Source organism: Denticeps clupeoides, chromosome 2 (genome assembly GCF_900700375.1).
Source record: "Denticeps clupeoides chromosome 2, fDenClu1.1, whole genome shotgun sequence".
Lineage (NCBI taxonomy): Eukaryota > Metazoa > Chordata > Actinopteri > Clupeiformes > Denticipitidae > Denticeps > Denticeps clupeoides.
Window position 1 is genome coordinate 30,926,589 of NC_041708.1, and position 18,059 is coordinate 30,944,647.

Below are 18,059 nucleotides of genomic sequence, written 5' to 3' on the forward strand. Positions count from 1 at the left end.
GAGTGGTTCACTCATGTCTTGGTCTGATATAAAAGATTTCCCGTTATCTGTTCATGGGGCTGAATTGTGACTGCGGGGAAGTCCCCGCCTGGCAGACAAGATCACCAAGGTCAAGTCCAGGTCAAGACAAATGTTTTAGAAGACGTCCATTAGCTTGCCGATTCGAATCCCGAATCCACTGAGCAAAGCACCGTCCCCACACACTGCTCCCCAGGCGCCTGTCATGGCTGCCCACCGCTCACCAAGGATGATGGTTAAAAGCAGAGGACACTTTTCATTGTGTGCACCTGTGTATCACAATGAAAATGACTCCACAATAAAAAATGTAAAATAATGAAATGGTTGGTGTTGGTGTAGCGTCATGGGTTAATTTTACGTAATGTGGAATAGTTCTCGAGAAGCTCTTCACACGCAGGACCAAATGCACAAGTACATGAAACACACAGCCACAGCCGACAGACTTCTCACTTGCGAAAAATCGGCACAGGTGATTGCAACAGATAGTGCAGAACGGTCGGCATGTCTGAGCTGGCACGCACAGCTGAGGCGAGGCTCAGATAAGGTAACGCATTAGGTATAAAACGTTCCTGGTCTTGTTATAAAATAGCATTTTATGTATTGTTTATTTTAATAGGTTTATTAATTGTGTTACACTTGACCCTTAAAAAAAACTGATATCTATACTTGACCTTATGACAGCATTTATTTTGAAATACACCACAATGCTGTTAGTGTAGAAAACTGTTCAAATGAAAGATATAAATTTGACATTTAAACACCATATAGACAGACTGGGAAGTAATAAGAGCTACAAAACAGTCTAAACCATGTATCTACTATATGAAATTATCACCCTAACCTTTTGCCCAGGTTTTTTTTCCCTCTCATGACACCATTGCAAAACCTCTGTAAACGTCACCAGACACAGAGGATGTGGAGAACCACCATAAGTTTCCCAGCTTCTACATCATATAGGGGATGTGACCAGACATATTTCATAAGCCTGGTTTCATGTAGGCCAACATAAAAAAAAACAACTGGCTATGTTGCCTTCAAACACAGAAAAGGGGAAGTTTGAAAGACTCACGTCGCACTGGTAGGTGGTTTGAGGGGGTTGAGAGGTTGAGGGGTTAGATTGTGGGGCAGGGGTGGCCCAGTGGTTAAGGAAGGTTTCTGGTTTCAATCCCGATCCGCCAAGATGCCACTGAGCAAAGCACCATCCCCACACACTGCTCCCCAGGTGCCTGTCATGGCTGCCCAGTGCTCACTAAGGGTGATGGGTTAAATGCAGAGGACATATTTCTGTGTGTCATCGTGTGCAGTGCTGTGTATCACAATGACAATAACTTCACTTTATGACTTTATTAAAAGTCCTTACTGTCCTTACCATAAAAAAGTACATCAGTGTAATCATTGGAGTCTCTGGGCGCCAATATGGCGGACTGATGCAAGCGTGCAGAGAAAGGAGGCAGAGACACTGGAAGGCTGGAGCAGGACACAGAAGGTGGTGAATGCAGAAGACAGTGGCATGTAGGGCATAGGAGAGGAGGAGCATGGAAGGAGTCAAGGGCATGAGGGCATGGGCACACTGGGATGTGGTGAGAGGGAGAGTTTTGTTCAGGGGGCATGGCGTGGTTAGTGGGTAAGGGCTGAAGGCCAGGACTTACTGGGGCAGGGACAAAGACACCATGGATGTGGACAAACATTACTGTACAGAACATTACAGTAATGAACTTGTAGAAACATGACCATGAATGGAAACACCACCCTTCCTGCCCAGGTGAGTGGTTCACTCATGTCTTGGTCTGATATAAAAGTGTTTGCTTGGTCAAGGTCTGTGTGCTCAACAATGAGCGGGCAGTGTTCAAGATGGACGCTTGGCTCTTACGCCTCCTGTTGACCCCGTCTCCTTCCACTTACAGGTCATCTTCCTCTCTGTCATCCTTGCTGCCCCTGTTGCCCGGCAGTGGAACAGCAGCCGTGTCAGTCTAGTCTAAGACATAATGAAATTGTAATGATATGAGGGACATAAATTAAAGTCATTAATGGAAATGGGCCTTACATTGGGCTTTACATCTCACATTGTGGGATATAATGTTATAGGCTAAACATGTGGCCTAACTCCTGCAGCCTGCACCCCCTGAAGGAAAGGAGATTATTTGTTCCTCTGGCAGTTCATGCAATCCAAATATTTACACAGCACTGCGAGTGCAGATGAGGTAAGATGGGTCTGAACCAGTTTCTCCAGTGGTTTTCAGCACCTACAAACCAGGCAATTAAGAGACATTCAGACAATACTTGCAAAAACACAATGTTCTTACTATGTTCGTACAAACATCAACAGTTTAAAGCCAATTTGAAAATCAAATTCAAATTCAAATTTTATTTGTCACATACACAGTCATACACGGTATGATGTGCAGTGAAATGCTTTCTGCAACTGCTACAGACCACAGTATTGCAAATGTTGCAAGTAAACAGTGAACCAATATGCAATATGCAAATATTGCAAACATAACCAAGTATTACACTTTTACGTCTTTAACATAAAATATGTGTAACTGGTAGGGTGAAGGTGTGCAAATGAGTTACAGTTTTTACAATGTTTAAGAAAGAAGAAAGAGCCATAAAAGAAAGAGCAGTAAGGACCTAAAAAGCGCAGAGTCATTTTGTGCAAAGTGATTATGTGCAAAGTGGTTTTGTGCAAAGTGGTTTTGTGCAAAAGAGTCCGGAGTGATTGGAGGTGAAAGTGCATGAGTTCTATGTACTGTTGTTGAGAGCTTGGACAGCCTGCGGGAAGAAGCTCCTCCTCATTCTCTCTGTGTTGGACTTCAGGGAGCGAAAGCGCTTCCCTGATCGCAGCAGAGAGAAGAGTCCATTGATGGGGTGGGTGAGGTCCTTCACTATCTTCCTGGCCCTGGTGCAGCAGTGAAAGTGAAGTGATTGTCATTGTGCACACAACAAAATGTGTCCTCTGCATTTAACCCACCAGCTTAGTGAGTAGTGGGCAGCCATGACAGTCGCCCGGAGAGCCGTGCGTGGGGACGGTGCTTTGCTCAGTGGCACCTCAGTGACACCTTGGCGGTTCGGGATTTGAACCGGCAACCTTCTGATTACGGTTCTGTTTCTTACCCGCTAGGCCCCCACTGCCCTTTTTATGCTTTCATATTGCCAATTTGTTGCTAGGCAACAACAACTTGTACAGAATGTGCTGTAAAATTAGTTTGCATCACTTAAAAAGGAGATTTATCATTTACAGGAGATGTATTTTAACACATTATGCTCCAGTGCTTGACTAATTCTATAGATTTATCATATGTTTATAACTCATTAATTAAATATAACACAAATGCCCATTGAACATAATATACTGATTCTCTCTTAATGCTCTAATTTTTATGTCATAAATTAAAAGATTTTTAAGTATTCTTGTGCCGTCTTTTCATGTGGACCAGGAAAGCAACTCTGCCAATGCAGTGCTATTTCAAGGACACCATATTCCTTTTAAGGACAATGTTTCATAGGTTATAATAGCAATCCAAACACGGGATTTCACTCACTCACTCAATCAGTCGATATATGCTTAAGACATGAGGTGCTGTAGTCTTTCAGGGCATTAACTGTATTCTATTGGCAATAATAGAAAGCAGCTATTCTTGACAACTGATAAGGAACATTGTGCTGTGTGGCGTATACTGGCGTATAACCTTTATAAAAATCTAATTTTCCTCTACTGAGCTACTTAAAGCGCTTAGTCATTGAGGAGCACAATAAGTGCACAGCGCATGTATGAAATCCTGTAATATAAATCAAGACAGAAAAAGAAATGCACGTAGATGAGTTGAAATTTTTATTTTCCATTGCAGAACCTTAAACAGGTTCTCACACAGTAATTGTTATTTTCCACTGAATGTAAAAAAGCCATTGGCTGAAAATGGAAAAATCAGATCTTAACAGTGCAAGCTGCTTGTTTGCAACATCTGCGCAACTAGCCAGATGTGTAGCCATTTGTTATTTTTCTCGCCAGTCTAGTAACATTCCTTGGTGGGTGGGGGGTTTCAGTGATGAATTAAGTGGACTGACTGAATACCCAGAAGAGTAAAAAGGGTCTATTTTTTGGATCACAATTACGCTGAAATTTTGAATGTTGATGTAAGCTGGAATGAGCCACCCTGCAGCTGAAACCCCCCAAGCGAGAGACTTCAAACAGGCTATATATATTTTTTAAAACCACATGTGAAGTACAGTGTTTTGGAATTTGACATTTTTGGACACAATGTCGCAGAATTGTTGTGGTTCTGTGGACATGCGAAGTAGCAGAGAGGGCAACATCTTGCAAAGCCTCTTGGGAGACGCACAGATGGAGATCCTACATCGGAAAAAAGATGTGCAATAAATGCTGATGTTCTCTCCAATTTCACATCACGTTCTTCAAGCATTTCTCTCCACTCTCTTCAACATGCATATCATTGCACACATCAATATTTGCATCAAGATTGTAGAAATATCTTTACATATATATATTTTTTTTACATGCAACCAGCTAAATAATTATTACTGAATAATAACAAATAATACTGAATAATAAGTTCAAATATGGAGTGTTCAGGTTTTCGTCAGTTGACCATAATACATGTGGTTTAATTTGTGATGTCATGGACTTTTTTTTAAAGAGACATTCTAAAAAAGAAATGGGATTCTGACCATGCAGTGCTTCTTTATTACAATACCAGACTCAGGATTTCACTCACTCACTCTCACTCACTTATTCACTCCCAGTCCATAATGTAAGGTTTGAAACAGTGTATAGTGAAATGAGTTTGACTATAAAATATTTTACATAATTGTTTCTTCTGTATGTTTACTTGTATTCATTTACACTAATTGTATCTTGGCAGACCTTAGACATAAATGCCTCTACATGTACGCATATATTCAGTTCACTAACAGTCACTTCCTGTACTAACAGCATTTTGCGTTAAATAATTTTGTCTTCAGGCACGGGACGAGATCTTTATCTGTTTCCAGGAGCATGTTTGATCTCAGCGGGGAATGAGGGAGTTAGACCCATACACATGCAGAATGGAGAGTCTAAACAGGCCAAAACCCCCTGGTTCACCTTTCTTTCTGGATTCCACAGCATGGTGCAACATGTTTAGCGATAACATCCAGGTTAGTGAGTAGTCCGAAACATTTTATCAAGCATGCGTCTGTCCGGAAATATGGTATGAATGATAATTAAGCACCAGACCTTGAATTCACATGACCTGGATGCCGTATTGGTCCAAGCACATTGTTATTCTAGCAAATGTTCTCATTGCTCAGTAACCGCCAGGAGAAAGTACGCACACACATACAGACACACTCACAAAAACATTTGGCCCACGTCCAGCTTTTTCGCATGAAATGTCCCATGCAGTCACACCTTATCTGTTTGCTCTCGCAGGTTTCCTACTTTACAGCTCCGGGCAACTTCATTACTTTGAAGTTGCCTGTGGATCAAAGATCAGGCTGCATTCGTGTTTTTTGAGTCATGGCACCTAATGAGGACAGCAGATTTTTAATGAATAGCTGAAGTGTGGGTTTTGTTTGCTGCTCATGCAGGAAGGATGTGTGCGATTAGGTTTGAAAGCTGGGTGGACGCAAAAACGTGAAAGGAAGCGTTCCCAGCAATAAACAAACTGCAATCTTTTTTTTTAAAAAAGACCAAAAATTCTCATTCTCTTCTAGAAAACATTGTGCGGGTCGGCTTACTGAGAGAATGGACTATATTACATAATGAAAAAGGGCCGTGTGCAACGCTTCGTCACATACAGCGAGGCACGAGGGACCAGAGAGACAAAAAACGAAACACTGAAGAGAGACGTATTTAAGATTCTAGATCCTGGAATGACCACTTTAACTAAAACATTTTCATTAGTCAGTGACACTCATCAGTAAAAACGATTATTTTTTTCATTTGGGTTTGTTCAGCATGAAAACAGAATTTTTAGAATCCTTTCCAGTCTTCTAAAGCCTATCGTCTAATTAGTGAACAGCCAGAAAAATAAAGAAGAATGGTTAATGGTGTTTTTTAAAAATATATAGATACATGTTGTTTTGTGTTAAAAGTTTGACATTTAACAGTTCTGGTTCTTTTTTCGTTACAGTAGTTATTTGGCGGCTAAACATTTAATACGGGTAAACTAACAACAACTAATGTTAGATAAATAATCCATCTCACAAATTCTTTTCATATTCATTATGCATGCCAGAACAATACATTATACATGCTGGTTCCAAATGTGAAATACTGTGAGGTGGAGCAAAGTGTTTTTAAATATAATCAATAGCATCTAAAAAATACTGGAAATATAAATAACTATTTTTTATTGTTTCATCTGGAACCTCAAGACATGTAGAGCAAAAGAAGGTCAAAACAATATGATTATGTAATCTGCGATGCACAAACATGTTTAAATTTACCTATAAACTCCATTGGAACTAAATTGTAGTGACCAGAACACTTGGCCTGTGCTGAGAACCGCTGCTTTGGAACACGGTCTGCTGTTTTTCGGCCGCCTGAAAATAAACATATACCAGTCTGATGGAAACGCTGTGTTGTTTCAATCAGCCACATACAGAGAAAGGGGCAAAAACATCACAGAGGACATTTTTGTTCTTTTTTTTTTTATAATTGGACACATTTGTCATGCTGTGGGAAAGAGTTCTGGTCTGTATAAAACAAGACGGTGTTTCGTGAACTCTTCAGACCTCTACCATTGCCTGTATTCCCTTGACACCCACAGGGTCTGTTTAATCCTTGTTTTCATTTTTTACATAAGGTATGAGTTTCCAGAACTGTGGCTCTGAACCCTAATTCGCCAGTACAGTGTATGCATTTCCCCGTGTTTCTCAGCTGCTGAAACAAATGCCGACCCTTGCCGGCCTCTCAGAAGGGAATGGAGAGGAAGAGCGTGAGATGATGACAGACATTTCCTCCCCATTTGGCTTGTTTCTCTAAAGGATTAATTTAAACTTGCTGATTCAAATGGATGATAAAAAGACAGTTTGTATCTAATACATATTAAAATGTGGGCTTAAGCAGATTCCAAGGGAACACATTTATATAAAGCCTGACAAATGAATATTATAATATGTTGTGATGTGAAGAAAATGAGATGTATGATATACAGAAAGTATATAAGCATGAACTCAGTCTGGTCAACCCTGACTGATGGGGAGTAAAAAGATCCAAGCACAAAAAGAAGAAAGAACCCCTGGTGTGTTGCAGCCCCTGGGAAAAAACTAGCACTAGCAATTAGTTCTGATTGGTTCCTGTGAGCTGCGCCGCCCATTTGTTCCTCAGTAAATCCCCTCTACTTTGCCCAGCCAAACAAAGGCCCAGGAGGAAAAAGGGAAGGACTTCCCGCAGTTAATTGCTTCTCTGCACATGCACTCGTTTGTGTCCTGATCCTAGACCTGTGAATGTAAGCTGTGGCCTCCGTTGAAAAAAAAGGGCAGGAATGTGAACTCGCCGAGTGCCCGTTATCGGTCATTGCCGTGGAGCCAGATGATAAGCAAAAACAAAAGCCAGCGTCCCTTTAGGGCCCCCAGATGCCATGTGCCTCTCAGGCCAGGTTTGCCAACTTCGTGGACGTACACGTCAGCCGTGAAGCCCATCAGATTTAGCCCATAATTGTGATAATTGAGAAGGAATGTGGTCTGCGATTGCTTTGTACCCAGTGAAAGGCCATCTGTCTGACATGTGAGAATGTGCTTTAGCAGTTAAACCCCAGCCTGCAGAATAAAGCAGTCAGTTTTATGGGCATGAGATGCTCTGCGCGCCCACATGTTTGCCGTTCCTTCTTTTCACTACTTACTTTCAACCCCCTTAAGCCACATAGGCTTAAGTGTCTTGAACATGTAGGTAGTAGCAGGATTTGTAGAAGTGGGGTGGCTTATCTTGACTGGCTCAGCTTGACGATAGCTGTGTTCATTGCAGAAAAAGCTACTACATTTATCATCAATCAAATGCAAAGATATTGTGTTCCAGACATTTTGTTCTAGACACGTTCCTACGCATCTCATTCCTGGAGTAAACCACAAGCCACAAAATATCAAAAACAACAATGAGACGTTTTTCTGAAAGATCATGAAGCACAAGTAGCTCCCATGACTATGATTGAGTGTGTAATATATCACATGGATGTGACCATATTATAATCATAATACAGATGTAATAGTGACATCCAGCCATATCCTTGCTGTCTATCTGTCACTTTCATTTCAATGTATTTTTATTATATGCCTTAAAAATGTAATTATTTTGTAATTGCAATCAGGAATAAAGCTATGACACATTCGGAAAGCAATCCTTTAATGGATTTATATTTTATTTATGTCAGTCTCTGATGGTTCATCTTAATGCTAGTGTGCTTTTGATTTCATGTAATGAAATAATTGTTGCACTCTGACTCTACACATCACCAGTCTCTTTCTCATTATCCAGGCTTCATTTCATACTTTCATACAACGCAGTGAGGTCACCTGATAACATTATCTGACAGAAACAATAGCAGTAAACATAATTGCTTTTGCAAAAAAATATATATTTAGCTGAGAAGTATACGTTTGAGTTGCTGAATGCATGTGTGAGCCTCACTTAGGGTATAACAAACTGTATTGGCACTTAAACTTACAACCCCCATTAAAACATTAAAATTGAACATGTTCTGTACAACTTTTAATTCATAGCAGACTCTCAAAATACAGGATGTCAAAATTGAAAAAGAAGATGCTGTACATAATAGTAAGAGGTTCAAATAGCTCAAGCATATCTAGAGGTCACACCCCCTTTCGCAGATTATCACATCATGACATGAGAAGCTTATAGTCACAGTTCACCTAAGAATCTCAGAACATGTAAGTTGCAGGAAAACAGGAAGTCCCTGTGTACACCCACATGAGACATCAGTTTAGGATTTCCCTCTTCTCCCAACAAAGGGATGTCTGGAGCCAGAATGCTGGCTCGTCTGGGAATACAACGTGAAACATGTGAGCGACAGCAGCCTCTATTTATAGGGTTTCAGACCCCTCAGACCAAATGAAAACCCTGGGAGGCTGGACTCTGAGCGCTGTGTGTGTCCAACAGAACGTACACACTGGGTGCTCTGTTATATCTGTAATAGTCACACTATGTCCAAATAATGCATTTACTTAATTGTCCTGTAATATCTACATACACTAGGCATGCAGAAACATTTGGATTTCCGGTATGTAAGTCGGAATTTTACTTTATGTTTTATATAGTCAGGGAAAAAATATTTCAAACCTGCTGATTTTACTAATTAATTTATAACCTTTTTTGTTATTGTTTTGTGTTTCATGGTTCAAAAACCTTCCATTGAAATTATAGACTGATCAGCAGGTCACATACCTATTTGCGCATTATCATATCATGAGATGAGAAGCTTATAGTCACACTTCACCTTAGAACCCCAGAACAGCAGGGGTTCAAACCATTTTTCCCCTGACTGTATATGCATACAGATCATCTGCGGCTGAATAGGAAGGATATTCTTTTGACACCGTTGTCCAGTTCCCAGAGAACCAATCACACGAATCCTGAATCCTAAATAGAGATTGGCTAGCTTCAGAACATGGAAGATGAAGTGGCTTCTGGATTCAAGGGACGTCCCGGAGAGGAACACCATTACGAACACTATTACAGCTGTTTATTAAAAAACTATTTCTCCATTAACTGTTTGTGCTCTTGAGACGGGATGGTTCAATGTTGCCTTTGTTCAAACACAAAGATAATTTTTCTGAATTGGATCAAAATGGAGGCAATGTCACATATTCCACTGATCCATCTCAGGATCAAAGTGTCTGGTGGTAATATTTATTACTCTGTTAATTGAGTTGATGTGTTTGATATTTACCATTTTTAGTCTAAGGTTTGACCATCAACACTTGAGCCATGAGCTCCTTACGACTACAGCCTTGAATTTGAATTTGTAATGACGTTGATAGGTCGTGTGATTTATGTCTACAGAGTTCACAGTGTCTTTCTAGCGTTGCATTGTCTTACATATCTTCCAGGAATACCTTATCATTTGTGGTGGTAACCTGCACTCGGACTCGCACCTCTGGCACTTCCCCACATTTCAGCATGAAACGAGGGAAAGCCTTGACCCCCCCCCCCCCCCCCCCCCCCCTCTCTCTGAGGAAACTCACAGCTCTTTGATCATTTGCTGTGTTCTGAAAAAAGCAACAAAATTAAGAGACCAAGGTGACCTGGAGTTTGCATGGTAGCCTGGGTGATTATCAGCTGTTTCACAATTAAAATACCAAGATTCCAACAAGTCATTCCTAAGAATTCATATGTGACATCTTTTGGCTAAATAAATAAACAAATAAATCAATACATCTGCACCACCGGGCCTTGTGGTGGCACGTCGGCCAGCAACGTGGAGGTTGAGAGTTCGTGTCCCGGCCCCAGCTTTTGTGTGTGCGTATTCTGCATGCTCTCCCCATGTTGGCGCGGATTTGATCCAGGTCGCCCAAAGGCATTCACACTATTTGAACTGGCGACCTTAGGTGTGGATGTGTGACTGAATGGTGTGTGTGTGTGTGTGTGTGTGTGTGTGTGTGTGAGTCCCCAGCATTCACCCCATTTCCCAAGATGTGCTAATGCAACCCTGCTTTGGACTAAGTGGTTATGGATGGTGATTGAGTGAGTAAGTCAGGCTCTAGACACGTTAATGTCAGCAAATAGGAACTTTCATCCAATACTGAACAAATGAGACATGAACTAAACCCATTTGGTATAACAATCTGTGTGGAATTCGGGTAGTCTAGACGTGAAAAGCATGACCAGGAAATAAGCCTGGAAAAACATTTTACGCTGAGAACATGAAACCGGTGGCTGTGGGTCCACTCTATATTTAGAGAGACCCTCGGAGAAACCAATTGAGTGATGTCATCCAAATCCTTGTCTTTCTATCTCAGTCTTCCCACTGAGTGTCGTCATGCAAATATGTGCCACATGCTGCATTTGGCCTGCGTCTGAAGAGCCGCTGTCTCCACCAATTGACTGGGATCAGCGTGGACTCAGACCGAGTCATTGTGCATAATTAGCATTTGAATGCGGAGACTTTAGCCACGGCTAACTTAAATTAACAGCTGAATATACATGAGTCACTTGGTGGCTGTTTTTTTTTGGCCTGGAATTCGGGGTAGATGGACGATATAATAAAAACCTAGTGCTGTGTATTGTATAGGGTATTCTTTTAAAAATGTACATTTTGGACCACGTGCATCATCACCAAAAAGCCATTTCTTCCCCAAAAGCAGCCCTTTCCCGGCCATCTTTTGGTGCGGGAAGTATTTCCTCACTATTCTCTAAATTGCTTTAACATGCAAAGCCACAGGCAGACATTACGCACATTAGCATTCAGCTGCTTGGCACTAAGCTCAGTGCTACTACAGAGGCCAAGGAGGTAATTCCGCACTGCGCCAGTGGCTCTGAAGCGTCATTCCCAAACCGTAGACATGTGTAATGAGTGTTCAAATACGCTGCCATGGAAGCTTGACAGCATACACAGTAGAGGATGTTGACTCATTAATCCCTGTCATTGTAAAAAAAAAATAATAATTTCACTTTCAGTTTCCCATTTGAAATAACACAATTTCTGCATTTCCCTGGTACATTCCACACACACACACACTCACACACACATATATACACACATATTTTTTATACAAACTTTTTGCAATTAATCTTTGACATATTGTGGTGATTCCTAACAAATACACTATAGTAACATCTATATAGTAACATAAATTTCTATGTTAGTATAACTGTATTTGGTCACACCTTGGCACTGAAGCCAAAATGATGCCACATATTAAGTGTACGTATATTTTTATTGAACATTTCAGGAAACAGTTTTGCGTTCATATAAATAGTACTGTGATTTGTATTTATTTTTTTGGAACTGTTACATCACGCATAATGTGTTTTTTGCTACGATTCATTTTGTGCTTTGCAGCATGGACAGCGGGCATTAACAGCAAAATAAAAGACACATGAGGAAGCTTGAAGGCCATGTATGAAACAAGTCAATGATGATTAATCAGCATCATTTCCAGTGAGTTGCAATCAGTAGGTACAGTCCCCCTGGAGCAACTTGTGGTCAAGTGTCTTGCTCAGGGACACAATGGTAGGAAGTGGCATTTGAACCCATGACTTTGTGGTTGCTGAGTTCACGAGTGTCCTACCACCAGCGTGTCTCTGATGGGTTTGTCCTAGCTGGTGGATTTGTTGCTCTTAATTTACATCATTACATCTAAGCACGTTTTAGGCACTACCAGAAATACAACTGTTATTTGCCAGAACAGCTCTTTTGATTGTTCAGAACACTATGCTGTAGGTCTCCATTATGGTCCATACCTGCTGTAAGTGAGTATTGGGTCCATAGTGGAAAAAAATCAGAAAAAAATGAATAGCCACTGACAAAGGTTGAAATAATATACCCACATCTGCTGATGCTCTGCATACTGTGCTAGTGTAAAATTTGCTTCTTTAATCAGCGCCACCGTCGTTTCTAGTAATTAAGCTTTTAAAGTGACAGGCATATGAACACAGCATTCCATCTGATATCATTAACAGGTATTTCCAACTACCAGAGTCATTTACAACATGACAATGTCTGGACTGGAGTTTTCACCCATTTGATAATGGATCCTGTGGTTGCCTAGCAGGTAAGGAAACGGACCCGTAATTGGAAGGTTGCCGCCACAGTGCCACTGAGTAAAGCACCGTCCCCACACTCTGCTCTCTGGGCACCTGTCATGGCTGCCCACTCCTCACTAAGGGTGATGGTTGAAAGAAGAGGACACATTTTCATTGTGTGCACCGTGTGCTGTGCTGCAGGGTTTCACAATGACAATCACAATGGATGCAGTCTGCTGTAGGCATGCTGGGTAAATTTTGGCTCATATCTGCTACAGGTGGGCAGTGGTGGCCTAGTGTGTAAGGAAGTGGCCCCGTAATCAGAAGGTTCGAATCCCGATCCGCCAAGGTGCCACTGAGCAAAGCACCGTCCCCACACACTGCTCCCCGGGCGCCTGTCATGGCTGCCCACTGCTCACTCAGGGTGTGCTGTGTTGGTGTGTATCACAATGAAAATGTAGTGATTGTGAAGTGATTGTGAAGCGATTGCCACACAGTACATGCCCTCTGCATTTAACCCATAAATGCCCATTAAATGCCCTCTGCATTTAACCCATCACCCTTGGTGATGCCCGGGGAGCAGTGTGTGGGGACGGTGCTTTGCTCAGTGGCACCTTGGCGGATCGGATTACATGGGCCACCTCCTTGACTGCTAGGCCACCACGGCCCCTTTATTTTTACTAATAAAGGACAAAACGTGCTTACAGCCTGTTGTCCGTCTGTCCTTCCATCATTTCACTTTCACTGTTGTGTGACGTTATAGTGGACAGTGGTGGCCTGGCGGTTAAGGAAACGCACCCGTAATCAGAAGGTTCAAATCCCGATCCGCCACGGTGCCACCGAGGAGCCACTGAGCAAAGCACCGTCCCCACACACTGCTCCCCGGGCCCCTGCCATGGCTGCCCACTGCTCACTAAGGGTGACGGTTAAAAGCAGGGGACACATTTCACTGTGTGCACCGTGTTTCACAATGACAATCGCTTCACTTTAAGAGCCACAGGTGACGATGACCACGTCTGGAGACCAGAGGCAGAACCTGAGGTTAATCATTTTCCCCCCACCAGCATTTTTAAGATTCATACCGTTGCGTTGACTCAGAAGCCCCCACCCCCACGAGGGATCGGATGGCCATATATGGGCAGCGCGCGTCCGCTTAAAACGCGCGCCGCTCGGCGACGCGCACAGATCTCGCTCCAGAGCAGCGGCAGCAGCGGCGGCGCCCACACGCACGCCGGCCCGGGATTATCTGGTCCTCCTTTCCTTTTTGACACGACGTGTGAAGGACTCGCGCGGAATAAAACCTCCAGCAGCAGACATGTTTGTCGCGTCGCTGAGTCTCTGCGCGGCTCTCCTCCTCGTCCTCCTCCGCCCTGCCTCAGGTGAGCAGCGGGTGTTACCTGCGCGTTTCTTTCACCCGAGCGGAAGAACGCTGACGGTCCTCTCTCGTGTGCAGGGTCTTTCCCCAGAGCCCAGAACGTGTCCTGGCTGTCCCTGAACTTCAAAACGCTGCTAACGTGGAGTCCGAGACCGGTGAACTACTCGCACACGGTGGAATACTACATGTAAGAATACTACATGATCAGTTGCATTTAATATTTATATTCTAATTATATTCTAACAAGCAATTAACTACCATTTGCATTTGTATTAATGAGATGTTTTATTAAGGGGAATTATTAGGCTGAAATGGGAATTATGTAATCATACTGTGTGGAGACATTTGGACGTGATGAAAGTGAAATTAAACTTTAGGTTTTTTTTTTATCATTTTTTTTTTAATTGTCTGATTGTTCGTGGCTTCAGAAACCCCAGGCTTGCTGCAGCAGGCCTGCCGAGTGACGTTCTCTGTTTTTTTTCTCTCTGTCCGTGTTCGCAGGCCCGCACACAACAAGGAGAGGAGCCCGTTCTGCATCAGGACGGCGAAGACCGAGTGCGACCTCACCCGCTCCCTGAAAAACCTGGATTCGGTGTACATAGCTGAAGTGCTTTCGGAGCCGTTGCCGGGGGTCACCTCAGACCTGATAGAGTTCCCGTACACCCGCTCGGAGCCATTCTGTCCCTACAAAGACAGTAGGTGTTGCCTCATAGTGGCGAGACACAATTTTTACTAAGAAAAATGTGCTTACAGCCTGTTGTCCGTCTGTCCTTCAGCTCAGATCGGAAAACCGGACTTCAGATACAAAGTCAGCAAGGACACCGGCGTGATCACCTTGTACATAACGGACCCCCTCACTGCTGTGCAGAATGAGAGAGGGGAGAACATGAACATTCGGGACATCTTTAAAAATGACCTGCAGTACAAGGTCACCTACAGGAGAGCGAAGAGCACCGGCCAGGTGAGAACGTCATGTAAAAAAGCAATATACACAGCTATTTAGATATATATATATAAAACTGGTTATTGTTAGAGATAGATAGATATATTTTTTAAATATTTTTGCTACAGAATTATAAAGGGATATCTTAATGTGGTTCATTGGCAATATTTATTGTTATTACATGTCATACTATCCATTTTTATTTTGACTATATAAAGCTTATATAAAGTTCATGTTGACAGAGGTCCTCAGCAGTGGCCCTGCTAAATGAACATGGATTGTGTTGGTTGAATGTCTGGTGTATTTTGTTTGCTAACATGCTGATGAAATGAATATTTCAAAAGTCGCAGAGGTCACATCACTCCTCTTCCTAACTTAGAAAGGTGACTTAAATGCAAATGCTGCAGCCGATGCGTTACACAGCTATAATACAAGTCTACCAGCCAATCAGAATCGAGCGTTCATGTGTTCATGTTTCGTCCACAGAAAACAAAGGTTACGAGAACAAGTCAGATCGAGCTGACGGACGTGGACAAAGGGGAGAGTTACTGTGTCAGCGTGCAGGCATACATCCCATCCCGACAACTGAACAAACAGCTGGGAGAGCCCAGCAGCGACCAGTGCACCCCTGGGGAAAAGGGGTTCTTGGACGGTAGGATCATTTACTTTGCTTAAATCCGACTCAAGTAAAAGTAAAAGTAACCAGTAAAAGTAGAAAATTGCTTAATTTAAAATTTACTTTGAGTAAAAGTTACTTAATTACTTTCAATAAAGCCAAAATCAAAGTATCCAAAACTGTGAACAATTCCTTATTTCAAACTGTGCTTTTTGTTCTTTCTATAGCAAACATAAATATATCAGATGAGCACGTTGACTGCTGATATAAGAAATGAAATAAGGTGCCATGCCCCTTGTATGTATGGAATGTATAGGCTGTAATGTAGCAATGTAATGTATGGAATAGGCAGGCAAAAAGCATATACAGTGCATCCGGAAAGTATTCACAGCCCATCACGTTTTCCACAAGTCTTATTCCAAAATGGATTAATTTTATTTTCCCCTCAGAATTCTACACAACACAACATGAAAAAAGTTTACTTGAGGGTTTGGTAAATTTAGCACAACAAAATATGCCCTCTGCATTTAAACCATCTAGTGAGCAACGGGCAGCCATGAAAAGCTCCCAGGGAGCAGTGTGTGAGGACGGTGCTTTGCTCAGTGACACCTTGGCAGTTTGGGGTTCGAACCACCAGCCTTCCAATTACGGGTCCGCTTCTTTAACTTCTAGGCTGTTGATTGGACGTCCAATGTAATGTTAGTAAAATACTTGGATAGAAATGTAATTGACTAAAAGTAAAACTACCTATTAAAAAAAAATTACTCACAAAAACTACTCAATTACAGTAACATGAGTCAATTAAATGTATTACTTTCCGCCTCTGGGATCTGTGATATTCAATAATGGAAATGTGTGCTTTTTTAAAATGCACCCAGTAGCTGGCTGGCTGCATATAAAGCCATGAGGCTATTTAGATTTTTATTGCCATCGTCAGGGAGCTAAATGGGTGCTGTTGGGAGGCTGTGTTATCAGTAATTACTCCTGGTCTGGTCCATTTTGCACACCGGGGAGGGTGATAATTGTCCACCGTTGGTGCACTCTGGGGAAGGGGGCAGGGGTGACGTGAGGAGGATTAGTTTGTTCTTCTGTGCTAATTCCGGGAAAGGCTTTGGGAGATGTACTGAGAACAGCGGGAACCACCGTGAATCACTGTTCTGTTTAGAAACAATGACAGGGGCAGGAGCACACAGTACCTGCAAATCAGGACAAGTATGTTGTGAGTGAGAGGGGTCTGCTGTGCTGATTTCATACCCCTGACTGAAATCTCCAAAATGACAATTTTCGAGTATGTTAAAAACAGAGAGGATTGCTGGAACGTAGCACTGTAATAATTCTTCACACATTCCCTTACAGAATATGGCCTGAACGTGATTGTCGGTGGCATCGCGTTGATCCTCGCAGTCGTCCTCGCCATCGTGATCGGAGTGGTGTGCTGCAAGCGCCAGAGGAAAGAGAAGAAGCGCACAGCAGAGGACGTGCCCCTGAAACACGTGTGATGAACAAGTCCATCTGTAGTACTCTCGGGAAGGCCTGGTACTGACATTCTCCCTCTGGTTTCAACGTGAGGGCTGCTTTCGTTCACCATTCCACTGTCTGACATTGGAATCGTCTTTCTGGTTTCTGTGAAACCATCCATTCCATGTTACATTACATGTATGGCGTTAAATCTGATGCTGACTTTAATCTAGGTACGCTGAAAACTCTACTGTTGGGATGACTATTCATAACTTTTGGGATATGTATATAGTAATGTGTTGTCTTAAATCATTATATTTAATAGGTGTTTTTGTATATGATGCATTATTTATTTATTTTTGCGTGGGGACATTTGTATTAGATTTACACTAAGCCTATTAAATTCTTTATTTTTTAAAGGGAAATAGATCTGATATATACAGTACAGGCCAAAAGTTTGGACACAACATCTCATTCAATGTGTTTTCTTTATTTTCATGACCATTTACATTGGTAGACTATGAAGGAACACATGTGGAGTTATGTACTTAACTAAAAAAGTTGAAATATCTGAAAACATGTTTTATATTCTAGTTTCTTTGCTCTGATTACTGCTTTGCATACTCTTGACATTCTCTCGATGAGCTTCAAGAGGTCGTCACCTGAAATGGTTTTCAGGTGACGAAGGAGTCTTGAAGGAGTTCCCAGAGGTGTTTAGCACTTGTTGGCCCCTTTGCCTTCACTCTGCGGTCCAGCTCACCCCAAACCATCTCGATTGGGTTCAGGTCCGGTGACTGTGGAGGCCAGGTTTTTGTGAAGTACATAACTCCACATGTGTTCATTTATAGTTTGATGCCTTCAGTGAGAATCTACCAATGTAAATGGTCATGAATGAGAAGGCGTGAATGAGAAGGCGTGTCCAAACTTTTGACCTGTACTGTATATACAT

The 18,059-nt window shown here is 42.2% G+C and overlaps 1 protein-coding gene across 1 annotated transcript; it reads left to right on the top strand.

Annotated features, from left to right (window-relative positions):
- The first annotated feature begins 13,885 nt into the window (after positions 1 to 13,885).
- Positions 13,886 to 17,631, top strand: f3a (coagulation factor III, tissue factor a). The gene is made up of 6 exons (XM_028969672.1): positions 13,886 to 14,097; positions 14,172 to 14,280; positions 14,595 to 14,788; positions 14,870 to 15,054; positions 15,523 to 15,688; positions 17,009 to 17,631. Exons 1-6 carry the CDS (start codon positions 14,034 to 14,036, stop codon positions 17,149 to 17,151), a joined length of 861 nt encoding a protein of 286 aa, XP_028825505.1. The 5' UTR covers positions 13,886 to 14,033; the 3' UTR covers positions 17,152 to 17,631.
- The last annotated feature ends 428 nt before the right edge of the window (positions 17,632 to 18,059 follow it).